General features: G+C 41.7%; 1 protein-coding gene across 1 annotated transcript; it reads right to left on the reverse strand.

Moving 5' to 3' along the window:
• Window positions 1–290: 290 nt before the first annotated feature.
• Window positions 291–10387, reverse strand: LOC126491235 (N-acetyllactosaminide alpha-1,3-galactosyltransferase-like). Its single transcript, XM_050126755.1, is given in 6 exon segments — window positions 291–1297; window positions 3250–3393; window positions 4026–4079; window positions 6277–6309; window positions 7160–7243; window positions 9201–10387. Coding segments are annotated over 5 exon segments (1002 nt in total). The 5' UTR covers window positions 7237–7243; window positions 9201–10387; the 3' UTR covers window positions 291–603.
• Between the last annotated feature and the right edge of the window lie 11834 nt (window positions 10388–22221).

Here is a 22221-nt window from a genome sequence, read left to right on the forward strand (position 1 = left end):
AGTCTACCTTAGTGAGTCAAAGAGTTTATTGCTGTTACTTAAAGATCATGGACAATTTATTGTCTAGTTACATTCACAAAAAGCCTCTTTCTTTTCCAGAAACCATTAACCATTTATGTATCTTCGGGGGGCATGGAGGAGCCTCATGAATCTCATGAGCCCTTCCCTCCTCCCATGAGGGAATGTTGATGGACCCTATCTTGTGAGGGCTTCAAAAATGACCACAGCTTCTCTGATTCAATATAGCAGCGACGACATCCCTGAAGAAAGCAGCCACAAGACCATGGGTTCTCGTCAGCTGGGATATTTCGTGTCCTTTTCTAGTCCCAGGATCTATTCTGTTCCATCATGAGCTAGCACACTATGTTTGCAGCATCCGCACAATGCGAAATTACCGCCTCTCCGTCTGCTTCCAGCGGACTCACCCTGTGACCCCTCTGCCCCTTATTGCATCACTCAGCACGGAGGTGAGCCGAAGGTGACTTCGCTGTTGGTGGGCTTGCCATTTGGTAACGGATTTTTATCGTGAAAATATGCCAGGTACTAATTTTCCAAGGAAACTGATACTCTTCAGTTCAGAAATATGAGGCAAGGGCAAGGGGACTATACTTCCTCTCTAAGAAATTCATAATGCTTAGAATTCCAAGAGAGCTTAACAGCCTCAATATCAGGAGTCTTATCCTTACGTAAATCCCAGCAAAATTCTGGTGACAAGATTTTCGTAGGTTTATGGAGAAAGAAATACTTATTCAAGTGGCTCTCGTCATGCCAGACTGCTTCGATATTATTTTTCTTATCATTCATAATTCTTTGGGCACACTCCGTAGTAATCTTGAGAACCTGAGTGGCTGTGCCTCCAAAGACAGCAGCGTGGTAATAAAAATCCCCCTGCCCCAGCGGTATGTAAGCTTCTGACGCCTCATTTCTCTCATAAGGCACCTTGTTCGCTCTTTCCTTATACCAGTAGGTGTGTAACTGAGCTACCGACTCGCCCAGGGTCTCCAGGCCATAGCTGCCTTTGAATATTTGATCCACATCCATGCAGAAGACGTAGTCCACTTCATGCTGGATGTGATCAGCGATGTGTTCACTGATGGTCTTCATGCGCATCATACTGAAGTCCTGCCACCTCCTCTCTCGCTTAACTTTAAAAATTTTATACGTCCGGAGACGATTCAGACTTATCAGTGGCATATAGGAAAAGTCGTCCAACATGACGTAAATGATGACCCTTTGGTCGACCATGAAGAACGTATTAGCAGATATCAGAAAGTTACCCAAGTAGTACCCAAGGTATCTGCAAAATAAATAAGAAGCAGTTGAGTTTCCTCCTCCAGTTTGTGTGGAACATACACAGTCTCCATTGCCTGGTCCTAGCTTTTCCAGCAACGCAACCAAGCAACCAGATAGCCCCTATTCGCGTTGAGCAGTACAGGAGAAAGGGACACTAACGGGGTCTATAGATCATGGGACGGAAGAGGGGCTCTTCGTGAGAGGGAAAGGAAGCTAGCGAGGTAAGGAGGCACGTTTTGAGCTGTGTGCAAAGCGAAGGACAGAGTTCAGGGTTGCCAGGGCAATGCAGAGGGGAAGGTGAAGGATGTCTGCTTAGGCTCCTGCAGCTGGGCCTTCCGTGCACGGCCGGCTCTGCGTACCAAGTCAGTGTAGTAGCTGGCACTCTAGCCCGCGTTGCTCTGTACCGTGAGCCTTCCTGCGGGAGCAGGATCACTGCGCTGGAAAACATTTTCTCATTTCCACTCTTGGAAACCATGAAGAGATTCTCGGGGCGATGATGGACTCAGGCAAGTTTGAAAGAGGAAGGGCAGTCATTTGGGGCTACACTCCAGTAACGCTATGGAATCCTTAGAAATAAGTCCTGGATACTGGTCTACAGTTTGAGAAACAGGCTAATGATAAACCATAACTAACGGTCAGGAGAAGACGTTGTAGGACATCTAATATTATCTGTGAAGTATGAACAGCATTGCTGAAGTTGTTCTGTGCTCGATGCTGCCGTTCAAATAAAGGGGGTCCTAGCTGCCCATATGTCTGTGACCGGTTCAGAAACCTCCGTTAGCTAATGAAAACGTTCTCTTCTGTCTTCTTCTAAGCTGCTGTATTCTTTAACTGCTGCCCAGCATCTGTCTGCATTAATTTTTACAGACGAAGTGGTGCAGGACAGCTCTTAAAAGGGGGTCCATTTAATTAATCAGTTGAAAGCCTGATATGGTATCAGTTAAGAAGGTGTAGTCACCCAGTCTCACTAACGAGAGGTGACTATGAGCATAGCACAATTACATACATGTATGAAAGTGTCATAATGAAATCCATTGTTTGTAAGCTAAATTTAAAAAAGTGTGTAGTGTCCAATATAATGTTCACATATTTATGAATTTTCCTTGTTTTATCCTATAATTGATTTAAAATTTTTCATTCCTATGTGATCATAGAAGACATTTCGTTCAGTTTTAGTTTTATAATTTATTTCACTCTCGTGTCTAAACATGGTCTACCACAGAGAATACTTCACGCATCTAGAAAGAATGCTTGTTGAGTGGACTGTTCTACACAGGTGTTGTAATATTAAGCATGTACACGAGAAAAGAGAAGGAAGAGACTGGCCTCGCTAAGTCACAATGCTGTTGGAAGATCTGCTACCCCAACAAAGATGCTAAGACTGGGCCTGTCTCTCCTGAGCTATGCCCATGTGGAGCAGCACCCCTCAGCAGCTGCCTCTGCCTCCCTAGTGCTGGGATTAAAGGCATGCACCACCACCGCCCAGCTATAGGCTTGTTTTTTAACCTTATGATTAGTGGTCAGAAAACTGTAGCATATAAAAATTCTGCCGCATATGGCTGCAGCTCCCTTAGTTTGTTCTGTTCCTCTGAGAGTCGATATGCAGAGCTAAGTGGGATTTTCAAAAGGCAGTTACTTATCACCGGGGGTACATAGGATAGAGAAAATTACTTAATGCTTAAATGCAGGGATAGTGAGGAGTGGTTATAACAGAGGTATAAACTTATTTTAAGATGACTGGTAAAAGACCCACGAAATTAAGTTATTATTGGAGGAAGATCATGAAGATCAGATCATAGAGGGAACCTGGGGAATTGGGATCCTTTGGTGTGGATCATGTGAGAGGTGATATTTTGAATTATGGCAAGAATTGGCTTAGAGAATAATTCTAAAGCAGCTTAGTCCCCACTTCCTACAATGAAAAGCCCGAGTGTAAGGGACACCTGACATTATTACCTCCCCACTGCAAACACAACCAGCCCCACGGCAACCGGATGCTTTTTATAATACTTTTTCAAGGCTGACTAATTGTACGTGTCGGTCCACACAATCGGAGCTGACCAGTTGGTAGTTCTCATGCGCATGTGTGTCGAGTTCATGCTGTATCTGTAAGAAAGACAGAATTTTAAAGTAAAATATGTCATCCTGGCATCAGGAGAGTTACTACCAATGCCCAACGCCTTGTAACTGAAGGTGGCGTTCCACCGTGTCTAACCCAAAGCCTTGTATCTGAAGATAACATTCCTTTGTGTCTAGCCCAAGGCCTTGTATCTGAAGATAACATTCCTTTGTGTCTAGCCCAAGGCCTTGTATCTGAAGGCAGCATCCCGCTGTGTCTAATCCAAATCCATGATAAACCAGAGAAGCATCATATTAGAAATGGCCCAATCATCAGGAGGCTGAGACAACTGAGGTCAAGTCAGCATGGGCTGTATATAGACTGAGACTAGGTCTCAAGAAATGTATATTTAAAAAAAAGCAAATAAAGGAAAGAAAGAAAAGAAGAGACTAGAAAGATGGTCCAACCACTAAGAGTGTGTATTGCTCTTGCAGAGGACCACAGTTTAGTGCCCAGCACTGAGGTAACTCACAAACTTTTATAACTCCCGGCCAAGGAATCCAATGCCCTTCTTGCCTCCTTGGCACTAAGCACACACACTTCCGACAGTGCCATCGGTGCCACCTATCAACACTCATGAATTCACTTCACAGATTCAGATTTGCATTCTTACGTGGAATTAAACCAGTTTGTTGGCAGCTGTGGTTCTGGCTGGTTTTCCGGGGACCTAAAGGAAAGATAGTCTAAGATATAAAGTCCACAATGAACAATACAGATGAGCTCCAATAGTATCAGCATGGAGACTGTGCTGCCCAGCAGCCTTCATGGCTTCCCTAGTTCCCCTGTCCACTTCCCTGGCACAGGGAGAATTTAAAGTTCCCTCAGCTTCCTGACATCTCACTTCCAAATTTATCTCTGCCTCTAAATTGTTTGGATTTTTGTTTGTTTTGTTTGAGTCAGGGTCTTATTCTGTAGCCCTGGCTGGCCACAAGCTCATAGAAATTGGGCTCCCTTGCCTTGCCGTGCCTTTGTTTATTGTTTCTGTTAGATGCTATCACCATCATTATTATTCTCATCCCCATATTACTAGATAAGGAAATTGAAGCACAAAGATCTTTTATTATCATACTTGAAGTCATTTTTCCTCTTTGCCCCACACTCTAATGGCAGCCTAGGTAGAAGGGCACTGTGGAGACTTCATCTTGAGCAGAGCTGGTGAAGAGATTGGTCAGGCATGGAGCTGGGTTGTGCTGTAGATTATATGACTATATTGAGGGTGGGGAGTGACCAAGGAATGGCATTCCACTCTAACTCTGACTGCCATTGCCTTCAGATGGTGTGTATTGGTGCACTAGGTTAAAGAACTCCAACTCTAGAGGAACCAATGATAATAGGAGGCATTATTGTTGGAATGTATGATAGCAAATCCGTTTGCTAGAGTGGAGGATGCTGGGGCACACTTCTAGTCCCAGCACTCAGGAGGCAGACAGGCAGGCGGATTTCTGAGTTCAAAGCCAGCCTGGTCTACAGAGCTAGTTCCAGGACAACCAGAGCTACACAGAGAAACCTGTCTCAAAAAGAAGTAAGGAAGGAAAGAAGGAAGGAAGGAAGGAAGGAAGGAAGGAAGGAAGGAAGGAAGAAGAAAGGAAAAGAGAGAGAAAGAAAATAATAAATGAATAAGTAGATTTTCCAGGAAGTATATTAACCCATTCCCTCTTCCACCTTCTTCTGCAGTGGACACTCCTTGAATGTTTCTGTCTTTCCCGGGGGGGGGGGGGGGGTTCTGTTACACTGGAGTAACCAAAAGCTGCTGTCCTACTGAGAGAGGAAACATACTTTTTTGTATATTGTTGTTGTCTATCCAGGCTGGCCCTGTACTCACTGTGCAGCTAAGTAACACTGAGCTCCTGATCTTGCTGCCCCCATGCTCTAGTGCTGGGATCACAAGTGAGCACCACTGCCTACAGCTCTCTTCCTTCTCAATCCCTTTCATGCATGGCCCAGGCAGACCTGGTCCACTCAGGATGCTGTAAGTCACAGAATCATCACAAGACACAGTGCTGGACACAGTCAGCATCAGATATCATAGATGCTGCTCACCACTGTGGGTTCCCATGACAATCCTCTCCAAATCCACTATTAGGAGGCTACTGCAATCTCCTGATGGCCTTTTATTATTATTTCTTTTATTTTTGAGGTTATGCCCTAATTCATATTTCCCCTTTCTCCTTCCTCCCTTCCAACCTTCACATATGCCCCCTTTTTGCTCTAGTTCAAATTCATGGCCTCTTTTTTCATTAACTCTTTGATTACATGCATATATATATATACATATATATGTATACACACATTCTTAAATATAACCTGTTTGGTCCGTATAATGTTACCTGTATGTATGTTTTCAGATCTGACTATTTGATATCGGATATCTAATTGGTGTTCTCTTCCCTAGAGAAGACAATTTCTCCCACTCTCAGCGTTTCTTGTGTGTGTGGTTCTTTGTGCAGGGTTGAGGTCCTGTGGTAGCCCCTCCCCGTACACTTAGTCCTGTCTATTGGTGATGTCCTTGTTCAGCTCACGCTTAGGCAGTCATGTTGCTGAGAGACTTCATGACCGTGGCTCCTGGCAGTCTTTAATCAAGCCTTGTGCTTGTGTGCTTGCCCAGGGCTTTCAAAGAGACGAAGTTCACAGGGTTTAAGTTTTGCCTCCTGCTGACAAATAGCCCTAGCTATTCCTACCCCTCCATCAGATGTGGCACTCTGCCCACCTGCTTTTTTTTCCTGGCATAGCAACCTGGCATGTGTTTATAAAACGGAGCTGGTTTAATCTGACTGAAGGAGACATGGATTCATGGGTAGTCAAGCCTTTCAACCAACTTTGTCCTCAGATGACAGGTCATGGCATATTTTTAAATAAACACTTACCAGCACTGATATGTCATCTGCAGTTTCTTCATACTTAGGGGGAATAAAAAAAGCATTATATTATTTTGAGATTTCTACAGAGGGTTTCCACAAGTCATCTAGCTTTCTTATTAACTAATGTTGCAAAATATGCTACTGAAGTGCACTGCTGATTGTCCAGACAATGTAGTAAACGTGATAAGGATCTCTACATTGGAGCCTCATGTCCTATATATTCATGTTTTCCTTGCCATGCTTGAGACAGAACTCAGGGCCTTGTTCATACTAGGCAATGTTCTACCACCAAGCTAGCTACAATCTCAGGAAGTAACATGTTCACAACCTACTAACTCCTGGAGACAAATTAATGAGATTAATTCGTGTTATTAGTAGAAACTTGTTATTAACTAGGAAGTCTATTTGTTTCACATTTATGGAGTGACTACACATTTTGTACCTTAAGTCATCAACAGTAGGACCTCTTTCCTTAAAGATGTCATCTGTTTCAGGAGGTGGTAGCCTCACACTGCTTCTCCTACAGCTTTTTTGCTTTTGTTTTTGAGACAGGGTTTCCTCTGCAAATCCCTGACTATTCTGGAACTTGCTCTGTAGACCAGGTTAGCCTCCAACTCAGATCTGCCTAATTCTGCCTTCCAAGTGCTGGGATTAAAGGTGTGTGCCACCATGCATGGCCATCTACAGCACTCTTAAAAAGTCTTTGACATAATGAGAAACAAAAGGTGGTGACAGGGGCTCTATAGTCAAGATCCACTTGAATATAATTTGTGTATGTTTGGATTTATGCATTTGGCTGTGGATTTACTTAAGGGGCAATCCTGTTAACTTTCTGACTCACCAGATTTTTACCACATATAAACATACAACATTAAGTTTTCCCATTTACCTGAAATGATATTCTCTATACAGGGCACACAGAGACATTAAAACCAATAGTAACAGGATTGATATTTTGTATCTCATTCTTTTCCTGGAGTAAAAAGAAGATTAGAGTTGAATAAGTTTAGTGCTATCTAAAGAGTAGATACAGAACAGTGGATAACCCTGTATACACAGTGTAAGCAAGCTGGGGGGGAACACCATGTACACAGAATAAGCTATGGGGAACTGGTGTAGGAGTTCCTTCTGTTTGTGTGTTGCTTTCATAGGATAATGAATAAAGAAACTGCCTTCACCTAGTTGATAGGGTGGAACTTAGGTAAGCAGAGAAGACAGAACTTAATGCTGGGAGAAAGAAAGCAGAGTCAGGGAGATGCAATGGATCCGTGCCCGGAGGCAGATGTGCTGAAACTTTTCTGGTAGGCCATGACCTCGTGGTGATGCACAGATTGATAGAAATGGGCTAAACTAAGATGTAAGAGTCAGCCAAGAAGGAGTTAGAGCTAATGTTCCAGGCAGTGTTTAAATTAATACAGTTTCTGTGTGATTATTTCAGGTGTAATCTAGCTGGGTGGCTGGGAAAAACAAGTGGACCCTCTCTCCATCAACAGGAAACCCCGTGTACACAGAGTAAACTGTGGGGAACCCTGTGTATGTAAAGTAGGCTGTGGGGAACCCTGTGTATGCAGCGTAAGCCATGGGGAACCCTATGTATACAGAGTAAGCTGTTGGGAACCTCACATACACAGAGCAAGGTGTGGGGAAGCCTGTGTATACAGAGTAAGCTGTAGGGAACCCCATGTACACAGAGTAAGCTGTGGGGAACCTCGTATATACAGAATATGCTGTGGGGAACCCTATGTACACAGAATAAGCTGTGGGGAACCCTATGTACACAGAGTAAGCTGTGGGAAACCCTGTGTATACAGAGTAAGCTGTGGGGAATCCTGTGTACACAGAGTAAGCTGTGGAGAACCCCATTTATACAGAGTAAGCTATGGGGAACCCTGCGTATGCAGAGTAAGCTGTGGGGAACCCTGTGTACACAGAGTACACTGTGGGGAACCCTGTGTACACAGAATAAGTTGTGGGGAACCCTGTGTACACATAATAAGCTGTGGGAAATTCTACTTCTCTCTGGCTTCGTCCTAGTGACCCTGACTAGCAGTTAAGGCTCTGTAGCTCCTTGAATGTCTTTCTACATAAAAACACTTACAACTCCCCTAATCCCTTACCCCATTGCCCCCTTGAGTCCTGAATACCCAGACTTTTCAGCTTTGTGTCTACCGATTTGTACACTTAGGAAGGAAACTAATTGTTTTTAGGCATGTGGCATTGTGATGATCACAACAAGAACAACACGGGGACTGATAACAGCACATGACTTATGCCCCTTCTCAAGAGTGGCTGCATATAAAATTGGTTAAAATTGGTTTAGAGTGCTCCCTGGAGGCTCAACTATAAAGTTTAGGTTATCTATACAGTCACCTTGGATTTTAGCCTGCAGCTTACACAACCTAGCCAATCATGCAATGTATCCCTGTAACTCTAGTGCTCATGAAGGCAGAGATGAGAGTAGACCTTCAAGCTCGAGGCCAGTCTAGAAGCCATAGTAAGATCCTAGCTCAGAAACCAAACCAAAAGGCCTGAGCTCAAGCTCCAGGTTCACATGGTAGAAGGAGACAACCACCTCTTTCATGTTGGGTTCTGACCTCCACATATGTGCATATACACATACTCCCCCAAAACACATTCACACAAATAAATGTAATAAAAATCTTTCTCCTTATTAAAGACAGAGTCTCACTGTGTAGCCCTAGCTGGCCAGCAACTCACTATGTAGACCAGGATACCTAGAACTCAAGAGATCCTCTTGCCTCTGCCTCGAAAGTGCTGGGGTTAAAGATGTGCGCCATCATGCCCAGTGAAAAGTCATTTTAAAAAGTTACAAAATTCCATTGTTTAATCCACCCCAAAGGAAATTATCTCATGCAGAAAAAGGAACTAGCTGCCACTCAGTTCAGTTGACATTAAGCACAAACTCTCACCAGTTATTTTGTCCAGATCATGAAATAATTTCATACACGTTCTTCATCAGACCTCAACATTCATGGTACAGTAGTTGGAGTAGGCAGATGGAGCATCTTAAAAGGGAGGATGGCCTGAAGTAAGTTAGCTCAGTGTGCCAGCTTGCCACTCTACACGTTCACACTTTGGTTATTCCGGTCATTGGAATGTGGAGTGTTTGGATTATTCCAGTCTTTGTGGGTGGTGATGTCATCAGTCTCTTGATGATGAAAGAATCAGGTGGTTATGATCCTAACAATTCACATGCTGAAATTTATTTTTCATAACCAGAAGACTTGATTTTGACTGTTTTTTATTTAAATGTATTTGTTTGAGAATTTCATACATGACTATTGTATTTACATTGTTCTACCCTCTACTGCCTTCTGTCTCCCTCCACACTCCCTCTCAAATTTACCTCTTCTATAAATAAATTAAACATATACATTTACATACATACATAAAATCTACTGAGTCTGCTTAGTGTTGCTTATGTATACATGTGTTTATACATGTATAGGGATGCCAGCTGGAACTGGATAACCCGACAGGGAGCTCATCCCTGCAAAAGCACAGGTCCTCCCTCTCTCGGCGCTATCAGTTACCACTAGCTCATCTTCTCGGGGTGGGATCTGCCGCAGCTCCCCCATTCACAGTGGAACGTTGACTGGTATTGTAGTTGTGTCGGTCTTGTTTAGGCAGCCATGTTATTGAGATTTCATGGGCACAAAGTCCTTGTATCTAGAAGACATTTATCTTGAAGCAGGCATTGCAGTCCTCTGACTCTTATAATCTTTCTGCCGTGAAGTTCTCCAAGCCTTAGGTAGAACGGTTGGGGCTGGGCACTATGGTCTGTTTTTTGGCCCATTGTGCATCTCTGTGGTAACCTCCATCTGTTGAAGAAAGAAGCTCATTTGATGGGTGGTGTAAGCTGCGTCTGTCTGTGGGTGTAAGGATATACATAAAGAATATGGTTAGAAAGTAGATTGCTTTAGGACTAATGGCAGGAGTAGGTTTTCCTCAAGGGTCTGTGACCTCTCCAGTCAGGCTTACAGAACCAGGCATGAAATCCCTTCTATTGAACAGGGCTTAATCCAATTAGACAGTTGCTGATTACCCCAAGGTGAAAATACCACTATTGCACCATTGGGAACTGTATTCATCAGGGTTCTCTAAATAAACAGAATTGAATTTTGTGTTTGTGTTCATCCCATTGGTTCTGTTCCTCTAACAAACTCTGACTGTCCTAGTCACTCTACTATTGCTGTAAAGACACACCATGTGACCATGGCAACTCTTACAAAAGAAAGCATTTAATTGGGGCTGGCTTACAGTTTCAGAGGTTTGGCCCACCATCATCGAGGCAGGGAACACAGAAGCATACAGGCAGACATGGTGCTAGAGAAATATCTGAGAACTACATTCTAATCAGCAGGCAGCAGGAAAGGTGACACTGGGCCTGGCTTGGTCTTTTGAAACTTCAAAACCTGGCCCCAGTGACACACTTCCTCCAACAAGGCCACACCTCCTAATCCTTCTCAAACAGTGCCACTGCCTGATGGCTAAGAATCCAATATACAAGCCTATGGGGGCCACTCTTATTTACACCACCACACTGACTTGTCTTTATGCCCCTTTGAGACAATGTGATGTTCATTCAGAAAACCTATAAATAAGATTTTAGAGGAGATAAACAAGACTTTAAAAGATTTAGTAGAAAATGCTGTAAAAATGAATGAACAAGTAGGAATTCTTAGTCAAGCAACAGAAATTACAAAAACAATTGACATTCTAGAACTTTAAAGCATGTATTTGAGCTAGGCATAGTGGTGCATGTCATAATCCCAGTACTTGGGTGACCGAGGCAGAGGATTACTATGGGTTCTCAGCCATCCTGGACTACAGAGTGAGTTTAAGACCTGCCTAGGTTACATAGAAGACCAGTCTCAAAAAAAAAAGAAAAAAAAAAGGCTGCATTTGAGAACCAGGTATAATGGGACAGAGGCAGGGGTGTTGTGGGCTACATAGCAAGACCCCATCTCAAAAAAAAAAAAAAAAAAAACCAAACCAAAAAGTACCCATGTGAAATAAAAAATATGCTGGATAAAATTATCAGCTGACTAAGCCACAAAGAATAAGAGATCAAATAAAATTCTCATCATCTTATATGAAAAGGAGGAAAATAATTGAGAAAATATCAAAATAGAATTCCTTACCTAAGAGATAATCATTAAGAAGGGTAGTATGTGTGTATATATAAGCATATATATACACACACACATACACACACACACACACACACACACACACACACACACACACATAGCTGGTTTCCTAGAGAAAATGGAGCGAGTCAGAGATGGCTCAGTGATGGGTGCTTGCTGCTAAGCCTGAAGACCTGAGTTCAGTTCCTGGGACCTACCTGGTGAAGGAGAGAGCTGATTTTCTCAGAGTGCTTCTGACATTATAGATACCCACACAGACACATAATAAATATGATAAAACAACTGGTACCCACACAGACACATAATAAATATGATAGAAACAACTGTTAATTAAAAAGAGAAAATGGAGCAGAAATCAAATTTAAACACATTTTTCCAAATTTGATTTGTTTATTCTTTTTTTAAAATTTATTTATTATGTATACAATATTCTGTCTGTGTGTCTGCCTTCAGGACAGAAGAGGGCATCAGATCTCATTTTGGATGGTTGTGAGCCACAATGTGGTTGCTGGGAATTGAACTCAGGACCTTTGGAAGAACAGGCAATGCTCTTAACCACTGAGCCATCTCTCCAGCCCTTGTTTATTCTTTTTAACTACACTTTTATTAACATAATATTTTTTATTGATTATTTAGAAATTTTACATAATGCACCCTGATCACATTCACTTTCCAGTACTCCCAGGTCTATCCCGTACCTACCCTTGTAACCTCCTCAAAGGAAAAGAAGAAAACACCAAGTTCAATTTGTGTTGCTCACACACTCATTGCAGCACGGCCAAACACCCAGTGGCCAGTCCCGTAAATCAAACTGAGTCCTTCCCCACCCACCCCACAGAAGCCATCAACTATGCAGAGCTACACTTCAGCAACTCTATCACAATTTTTAGGAGTTCTCGTCAATAGCTTTGTGTCTAGACTGTTTCTTTTGGGGGCCTGGGGTGGGAACGAGAGGCGGTCACAGGAGCATTATGGTCACTGAAGCATGAATTTCAGGTTTAGCAGCAGCAGGGGAGGCAGCTTCCCGTGAACAGACTGCTTCTCAAACGGCCTTTTTAATTGTTATACAATTTATGCCTCTTAGCAAGTCAATTTCAGCACACCAAAACCTCTTATCTGGAGTTGTGTGAAGGAACCAAATGCCCCAGCAATTCTCAGTCATGAGAACTTTTGGTTTTCCAAGTCCTCTAGTAACCAATTTTACAAAGGCTTCCAACTATTCAAGAAGAGCTAAAATAAGAATCTAACCCTTCAAACATAAGGTGACAGTCACAAAAGATAGCATCACAGAAGGCAGTTCAAAGCTTAGGTGTTAACACTCCAGAATTCAAGCCAGATACAATGCTCTGCTACATCTCCCAGGACATGTGAGTCTGCAGTCATTGACACCACGGCAAAAGAAGCTCCCTTGCCCTTTATAGTCAGCAGCAGCAAAGATCAAAGACATCCACATGGTTTCTGGCTATGGCATGGGTTATGGACATCAACACGACTTCTGGTGGCAGCACAGACCACAGACATCCCCATGACTTTTGGTGATAACACCACAGCCCTTGATAGCAGCACTGGCCATGGATGCCAACATGGCCTCTGGGACAACACAGGCCATGGACACCAATATGTTCCTCAGTGGCAGCCCAGCTCATGGACATCAACATAGCTTCAGATGGCCACACAGACCACAGACATCCACATGTCTGGCCTCTGGTGGCAGCACTGACTATGACCTCAACATGGTTCCCAGCAGCAGCCCTGACCACAGACATCAATATAGGCCTTGACCACAGCATGGACCATATACACATTCATAGCCCTATAGAGGCACAGGCCACAGACATCAGCATGGCCTCTCACAGCAACATGGGCCACAGACAGCAACATGGCCCCTGGAGACAGTACAGCCCACAGGCATCTACATGGCTTCAGGTAGCAGAATAGGCCATGGGCATCCACATGGCCTCTGGTGATAACATGGACCACTGGCATTGATATGACCTCTAGTGGGAGCACAGATCATGGATATCAACACTGCCCTTGGCTACAACATGGTCTAGATACCATCATGATCCTTAGTGGAAGCACTAGTCACAGACATCAACATAGCCTCTGGTAGCAACATGGCTCATGGGCATCAACATAGCTTCAGTCAACAGCACAGACCATGGATACCCATGGCCTTTGATGGTAACAAAGGCCAGGGACATCAATATAGCCCCTGCTTCAGGAGGACCACAGACCCCAACACAGCCCACAGGGGCAGTATGGTCCATGAACATCAACATGGCCTCAGGCAGCAGTACAGGTCACACACATCAACAAGGTTTCTGGAGGTAGTTCAGGCCTTAGAGATTAAACAAGGTCTCCAGCAGCAGCTGTCCATATGAACCTCAGGCTTCGACTTGGCCTGGAGCAGTAGTATGGACCACAGATACCAACATGGCCTCCGGGGGTCTTTCAAGGAGGTTCAATCTAAAAAATAAACATTCTTCATTCTGGATATCCTGTCATTGCTCACAAGTAGGGCAATCGTGTGGCTGGGCAGTATGTTCGGAGGCTGCACACCACTCTGGTGGTTGTACTCATGGAGGTCTACTGTAGCCTTCACTAACGCTTGTCACCATTGTTGCTTCTCTAGATCCCCCTCTCTCCACTGCAAAGGTACCTATCTGTTCATTATCTTTCCTTCCTCTCCACTGTGTATTTGTTCATTGTAATGGCATTGGAAACTGCTACAATGAGTCACTGAACTGGCCAAGGTTTCTGATGGCAGGAGCACCATGAAGACTGGACCACTGCCAATACTCGTCTTGAATATTCTGTCATAGACCAGTGCTGTGGGAGCTCCTTTAGCTCCTTCAGCCAATAGCCTTTAAGATAACAGCCCACTTAAGCATGGGCTCTTATACTATAAATGCAGCTGTAAAGCGTGTGTTCACTCTCTTGCTTCTGGTTCTTGCTTCTGGCTCTAGCTTCCAGCTGCTAGACTCTGTTCCTGTTCCCAATTTGTGCAGAGGACTGTGATCTAGGACAATGATCTGTAAATCTCCCCTAAATAAATAACCCTTTATTATATGTAATTCTGAACTAGTGTGGTATTATTTTGTATCTTCTGCCATCATCTGGCACCTGAACATGGGAACCAGTCCACACTTTTTGGGATCGGTCTGCTATTCGCACGGCACATTAGGCACTGACAATCTCTCGTGGCTCTAGCCAGTCCTCAGATGCAGCACGTGGCTATTGCTCAGCACTCCCCAGCTTGCAACCCACAGTGCATTTCATGCCAGCCCACACACTGCTGCCTGCAGTCCCTACAGTGCACATAGTCCACAACTTGCACTGATGGAAAACTTTGGGCTTTTTCTTTAACCTGGGCCCCAACTCTCAGAATCATTTGATCGCCTTAATAACTGCTCTTAATTTGTTAAACAAAGAATTTTTTCAGTACCTAAGTAAGCAACACATGCTGTTTATTGTTGCTAGTGTCTCTAGCCATGTGGCTACAACTGCAACACCTACTGGCCAATAACAATTATTACACCTACTCCAATTGATTGTAATTGCCTTACAACATGTAAGATCTGAAGAACTACAAGAAAATAACTGATAACATCCAGGAGTTCAATAATTATTTTGATTCTACTATGGATGGTATTCTACAAGGCTTATGTGATTTTCCTTCTAGATCCCTTTATTTGATTCTAGGAATTAGCTTCATCAATTTGACAAAATTATCTGAAAGTATTTGTGCTGTTTAATTTAACTATCAGAATCTGTTGAAAAATATGATATGTCCAAGAATGAGACGTTATCTATACTGGACAAGTTTCATACCTTGGAATCCTTGGTGAAGACATTAGAACAGAAGACTGGACAGGATATCCAGACTTTAAAAAAGGTAGTAGTAAAAAGAATTGAAAAGATTGAGGAATTTATTGAAATTGATGAGCAGGGGCAGAAGGTTAAAAGGACAGGATTTAGCCTCATCAGTACATGCCAGACTCTGGGATGGCTTACACAGAGTTTCAACTGCATAGCCAGTAATTTCCTCAAAAAGACCACCTGGCAAAAGTACCCTAAGGTAAACAAAGAATATGCATGGGAACCATTACGTATGAGCAATCTAAAAGAAATAAAACAAGCAAAGCTTCTTATGGGCTACAGTCACCATTTGTCAGGGAAATGGGGAAAACATGGGCTTCAAGCACTAAAGCTACCCCACACGATTGACTTCAATTAATCTCAGTGGTCCTAGAAAATGGACCTCAGCTGCTTCGGAAGTGTTATTGGAGAGAAGAGGCAATCATTTTAGAGCAACAGGGGAAAGCAAAAGGATTTGAGAGTGCACAAATTCTTGGTGAGGGCCATTACTCTGATCCTCAGAAACAGGCTCGCTATGATGAACACACCTTGTCCCTATGTATCACAGCAGTTTTAAATGCTTGGGACAGGATTCAGGAACTAAGAAGGAGGATTAAGTCATTTATTAGTGTTAAACAGGGCCATAGAAAACCCTTTAGTGACTTCTTACAAAGATTAACTAAGGCTGTACAAGTAGGAGTGACAGACCCTGAAGCTAGATGTATACTAATTGAATCCTTGGCTTTTGAAAATGCCAATTTAGAATGTAAGAAGATCCTCAGGCCCTTAAAGGTCAGATCAGTACCCATAGATGAATGTGATGTGGGAGTCCCCTCTGTGCTGTGATTACCATGAATAAAGAAACTGCCTTGGCCTGTGGTAGGGCAGAACTTAGGTAGGCAGGGAAGACTGAATGCTGAGAGAAAGAAGGGCAGAGTCAAAGAGAAGCCATGAATCTGCCACTGGAGATAGACGTGCTGAAACTTTGCTGGTAGGCCATGACCTCGTGGTGATAAAGAGATTGATAGAAATGTGCTAAATTAAGATGTAAGAGTTCACCAACAAGAAGCTAGAGCTAATGGGCCAAGCAGTGATTTAATTATTGCAGTTTCCATGTGATTATTTTGGAGGTCTGGGCAGCCAAAAAATGAACAATGGGCCAAGTGGCTCCTTGCAATAAATTGGCGAAAACGTGGCTATCTAAATCCACATAAAACCTGAGAAAGCTTGAAAAGGAATTCTAGACACAAAAATACAGAGTTTAACACAGCTTCTTGCTGTTTGCTGGTGGTGTGCCACAGCTCCTTTAAGAGGGGTTTTCCTAAGTCAGTCATAGTGAGAAAAAAGCTGCGCCATTTTGAGATGTCAGCTTTCTGGGTTGTGCTGCCACTGCATTTGAGTGAAGTTTGTGAGCAGCATGCTGCAAATTGCTTGATGACAACATGGACCAGTTTTGTGCCTGGAACTGGGGGGTGGTGTCCAGTGACTCTGCCATGCTGGACTGTGCAGAGCGAGCAGGAAGAACTGTATATACCATAGTAATAGCACAGCTTAAGTTTTAGACTGTGCAAAGCAAGCAGAAAGTACCACATATACCCTACTAATGGTGCAACTTAACTTCTTAAGAAGCAGTTAGCATTTTAAGAAGTGCTCCTGGACAGTAAACAATTACAGATAATGCAATAAGGACAGTTCAGACATAAAAGAACTCTAAATGGGTCATAGTGTTGGGTAAATGTACATAGGCTTGGGACAGAGAAGAAAAAGAGATAGAGAGTTGGAAAAGAGCTAAATTGTTAAGAAAAAGTCTTTAAAAAGACAAAGTGCAGAGCAGACAGTAATAAATTAAAAGGAGTACAGAATGGGCTGGAGAGATGGCTAAGTGGTTAAGAGCATTGCCTGCTCTTCCAAAGGTTCTGAGTTCAATTCCCAGCAACCACATGGTGGCTCACAACCATCTGTAATAAGGTCTAGTGCCCTCTTCTGGCCTGCAGGCATACACACAGATAGACTATTGTATACATAACAAACAAACAAACAAATAAATAAATAAATATTAAAAAAGGAGTACAGAAAACACCTGATCTGACAGTTCATTTAAACAAAACCTTAGATGATGACAAAGACTTAAATAATCCCAGGGAATTAACAAGTGAAGCATAAAAATAACTGACGATTGTTGAGGAGAAATTACATGAGGCACATGCAGATAGAGTGAATCCAAATCTTACTTGTATTCTAGTCATATTGCCTTCCAGAATTTCCCCTACAGGAATTTTAGTGCAGAGGGAAGATATTATATTAGAATGGATGCTTTTTTTTTTTTACCACATAAACCAAGTAAAAAAATAAAAACTTATGTGGAAAAAGTCTCTGAATTAATTATAAAAGGAAAATTGAGACTTCATCGACCCAGCAGAGATTATAGATCCTTTTACTGCTGATGAAATTAAGAAACTATGGGAAGACAATGAACCATGGCAAAGAGCTTGTGCTATTTTTTTGGGAGAAATAAACAGCAATTATTCCAAAAGTGATAGAATTGACCTTATAAAGAGAACTACTTAGATTCTTACCCACATTGAACATGATGCACCTCTCACTGGAGCCTGTACATTTTATACTAATGCAAATAAATCAGGAAAGGCAGGTTACAAATCAGAAGAATTAAGTAAGGTGAAACAAATCCCTCATAATTCTGTCCAAAAGGCAGAATATGTATTCTCATGGTACTAAGGGATTTTAAATAACCTCTCAATATAGTTACTGATTTGCAATATGCAGAAAGAGTTGTCTTGCATATTGAAACCACTGAATTTATACCAGATGATACAGAATTGACTTCCTTATTCATACAGGTTCAAGATAAAATCAAGAATAGGTTTCATTCCATATACATAACACACATCTGATCCCATATGGGTCTGCCAGATCCTCTAGCATAAAGTGCTATCTATCTATCTATCTATCTATCTATCTATCTATCTATCTATCTATCTATCTATCCATCCATCCATCCATCCATCCATCCATCCATCCATCCATCCATCCATCTATCTATCTATCTATCTATCTATCTATCTATCTATCTATCTATCTATCCAACTCTATCAAAGACTTCAGAAAGATATAATATTACTAAGTGAACAGGAAGTGAATTGTAAGCAACTTCTAAAACTCTAGAAATGACAGAGACATCTCACTGCCTGGACAGTCACCCAAAGTTCTTCTCTACCATTGGGGCATCCATCTTTAGCCTTCAGGCCCATAGTATCCAGCAGACATTTCCATGAAGCAGGAAATTTTAAAGATAGTTCAGTCATTTTCTGCTGTGTCCTGCAGAATGTCTTGCAGACTCTTTCATGAAACAGAAACCCCAAAGGATCATCTCACCTTTTGGCAAGTTTAGCAGTCCTCTCTCTGTGGGTTTTTCACGTTCAGTTTATGCAACAGTTCAGGCAAGAGCAGTTTCTTGCCCAAATGGCTAACCAACTCCATAAGGAGCCTCTTTAATGCCCATCTTCCTCAGGAAATAGCTTGGTGCTGCCAGGAGCAGAAGTGTCTCATTGTCATGAAAAGCCCTAAGTTATTAAAACATTTTAAATGCCATATTCTGTAGTCTTTGAAAGATATGAAGAATTCCTATCTGAAATATGTCCATGCACATCTAGAAAATCTAACTAACATGACTACAAACTTGACTATTATAGAGATTATCTATTAACCTATATTTCTTAATTATACATTACATTTTTAAATGAACTACACAATCACAATACCTTAATCAAGAGCAGAAATATACATATAACAAGATTGACCTTAAATTTATATCAATAAAACAAAATCCATACCAACACAAATTATTCATATCTATATCATATACCCTTTAAATGTAAAAGAACATTTATAAACAATACTTGGGAATATGGGCGTAGTTTTTTTTTCCTCCAAACTGCTTCATGCTGTATGGGGGTGTTGTTAATAAGGTCTTTCATGGTGTATCCTGTATGCTAGGTTCAACTCAGCTGGCAGTTGAGCAAAGTAAGTTTTTGAGGGTGTTCACAGCAACCTTTCAGGAGGGCATGGTCTATCATATCATATTTGCCTGGAGGCAATCCACAGGTTCTCATCTTCTGTGAAGACAAAAGAAGAATCTCTTTTTCAAAGCATCATATCCTTAGACCCAAATTCTGAAGTCATAATACCTTTATAATATCCATGCTGGTTTAGCTTAGCAGCCCACACAATGAAACATCTCTCTGTACTTAGCTCCTTCACAGTCAAAAAATTTAAAGAAAACACAATAATACACATAATCCAGACTCTCTGTGAATCTTCCATTTTTACGTGGCTTATTTATTTTTAATCTATGGTTATCTGTACTCTGTCTCTTTAAAGACTTTACACTTTTTTAAGGCATTGACTTTATTTTATGAGTCTCTATATTCTTTTTCTTCTCTCTCCCAAACCTCCATACATTTATTCAACATTGTGACTCATTTGGAGGTCGCTTACATCTAAATCTGTCCTAGTGTGAATCTGTAATTCTTTACTGTCCAGGAACACTTTTGCTTTGTGCTTTTAAAATGATAAGCTCTTAAGAATCTAAGATGTGACAATCCCAGGTCAAATACAGGTACTGCCTGCTTGCCCTGCCCAGTCCAACATGGTGAAGCAGCTTGTACATCTGAGCCATGAGCTCTGTAGCAATAGCATGGATGAGTCGCTTGTGCCTCTGAGCCGCAGCGTGCAATGCCCCCTTTTTAGGCACACTATAGCACTTTACTCACAAAACCCCATCTAAATGCTCTGTCTCCTGCAGGAGACAAAGGTTTTGCTGGCAGAAAGTCAGCATTTTGAAACCATGTGGCTTTTTTCCCTATTATAGCTGAATCAGGAAAATCTCTCTTAAAGCAGGTACAGCAAGACACCAGAAAATATGAAGATACTGTGTTAAACTCTGTATTCTTTTTGAAGCTCTCTCAGATTTTACATGGAGTCAGTTTACCACGTTGGAATGCCATTTGTTGATAGGAGAGAGGGCCTGCTTTTGATCCCAGCCACCCGGCTAGCATGTACCTGAAATAATCACACAGAAACTGTATTAATTTAAACACTGCTTGGCCATTAGCTCTAGCCTCCTATTGGCTAACTCTCACATCTTGACTTAACTCATTTCTAATAATTTGTCGTGGATGACAGGGAAAGATTTAGCATGTCTGACCTGGCGTCTCCATGGCGGCTCTCTGTCCCCCTTCTTCCCAGCATTCAGTTCTGTCTAACCCGCCTACCTAAGTGCTACCCTATCAAAAGGCCAAGGCAGTTTCTTTATCCAGCCAATGAAAGCAACACATAGACAGAAGAACCTCCTACACCAGACAATGCCAATATGCTTAACAATAAGGGATTCTTTTTCTTTCTTTTTAATACAAAATACAAGCAAAGGATACACACACTTAAAATGAAGTTCAGAAGAAGACAGCATTCCTGAAAATCCTCCAATCAGAGCAAAGCAAGAGTTACTTTTTGTTTATGTAGATACATGCAGACTGAGATATGTGAAACAAGCACCATTACCTGAAGGAAGTAACCCAAAGGGTACTCAAAGAAATGGAATCTGGCAGATTGATGTATTCCACTTTATAGAATTTGGAAAATTAAAATATGTACACCACACCATTGACTCAGGTTTTCAATGGGCAACTGCCTTGAGCTCAGAAAAGGCCGATTCAGTAATCACATTTATTAGAAATCATCACCATCATGGGTATACCTGCACAAATAAAGACAGACTATAGTCCAACATATGTGTCTAAGAAAATGAAACAGTTTTTTGTTTATTATAATATAAAGCATATTACAGGCATACCAAACAATCCTACAGGTCAGATAGTTATAGAAAGATCAAATTGAACTATAAAAGATATGCTAAACAAACAGAAAGTGATGAAAAATACCCCCAGATCAATTGCATAATGCTTTATTAACCTTGAATTTTCTTAACACTAATGAGAAAGGAACAATGGCAGTAGAAAGATAGAAAAAACTTCTGAATTAAATCAGCCGGTATGTTTCAAGGATGTGCTAACCTCACAATGGAAACCAGGAAGCCTCATAAGGATTGGGGCAGGGTTCTGTTCTTGTCTTTGCAAGAAAATACTCATCTTCAAAGAGTTGAGAGACCTTGGACATCTAGATGCCTAAAGATGAAAAGATAGCTACCCAGAAAGATCAACAAAAAAAGAGAAATCTGGTTTATGATGCTGTATTATCTGCATGGTAAAATTTGATTATCTGGACATGTGTTCATCTCTACTTAAAGATAAGAGCTGGCTTTGGAGTTGGACAATGGCTATCCTTCTCAATTTAGAGCATGTTGTTAAAAGAAAAATTCAGAGTTTCTATCTCATGTCAGGAGCCATCTGGTATGAGACAGAAAGAAGACAGATTTTAAGGAAATATTTTACTTTTTTTCCATGCCCATTTTGTCTATATCATATCTTTAATTGAATGTATGTCTGTATGAATAATATTTAAGTTTTCTACAATGAACAGTAGATTTTCCTGCAGTAATCTTTGAAGCTTCCAGGAAGAAGATGGGCCCTACAACGACTCCACCTGGTTGATATGACATCATGATGCTGATAGCACTACTATGAGACTGGTTTTTGGGTATCAGCTGCAGAAATGGTGCACCTTCTTACAAAGTTCTGGCCAGAACTCCAAATAAGAACTTCAACAAACAAACAAACAAAACAACTCTATCAACTACTCAAAGACCATTTGCAGTTATACAAAACAGCAAACTTGAAACTTAACCATCATTTTACTTTTATAGGATCCCATAGAAAAAATGTCGCCCCCATGGCAGCTGGAAGCAATTCTAGAAGACAACGTCCCTCTCCCAATAAAGTTT

This window comes from Alexandromys fortis, unplaced genomic scaffold, assembly GCF_014885135.2.
Source record: "Alexandromys fortis isolate MF-2015 unplaced genomic scaffold, M_Fortis_MF-2015_v1.1 scaffold_268, whole genome shotgun sequence".
Classification (NCBI taxonomy): domain Eukaryota; kingdom Metazoa; phylum Chordata; class Mammalia; order Rodentia; family Cricetidae; genus Alexandromys; species Alexandromys fortis.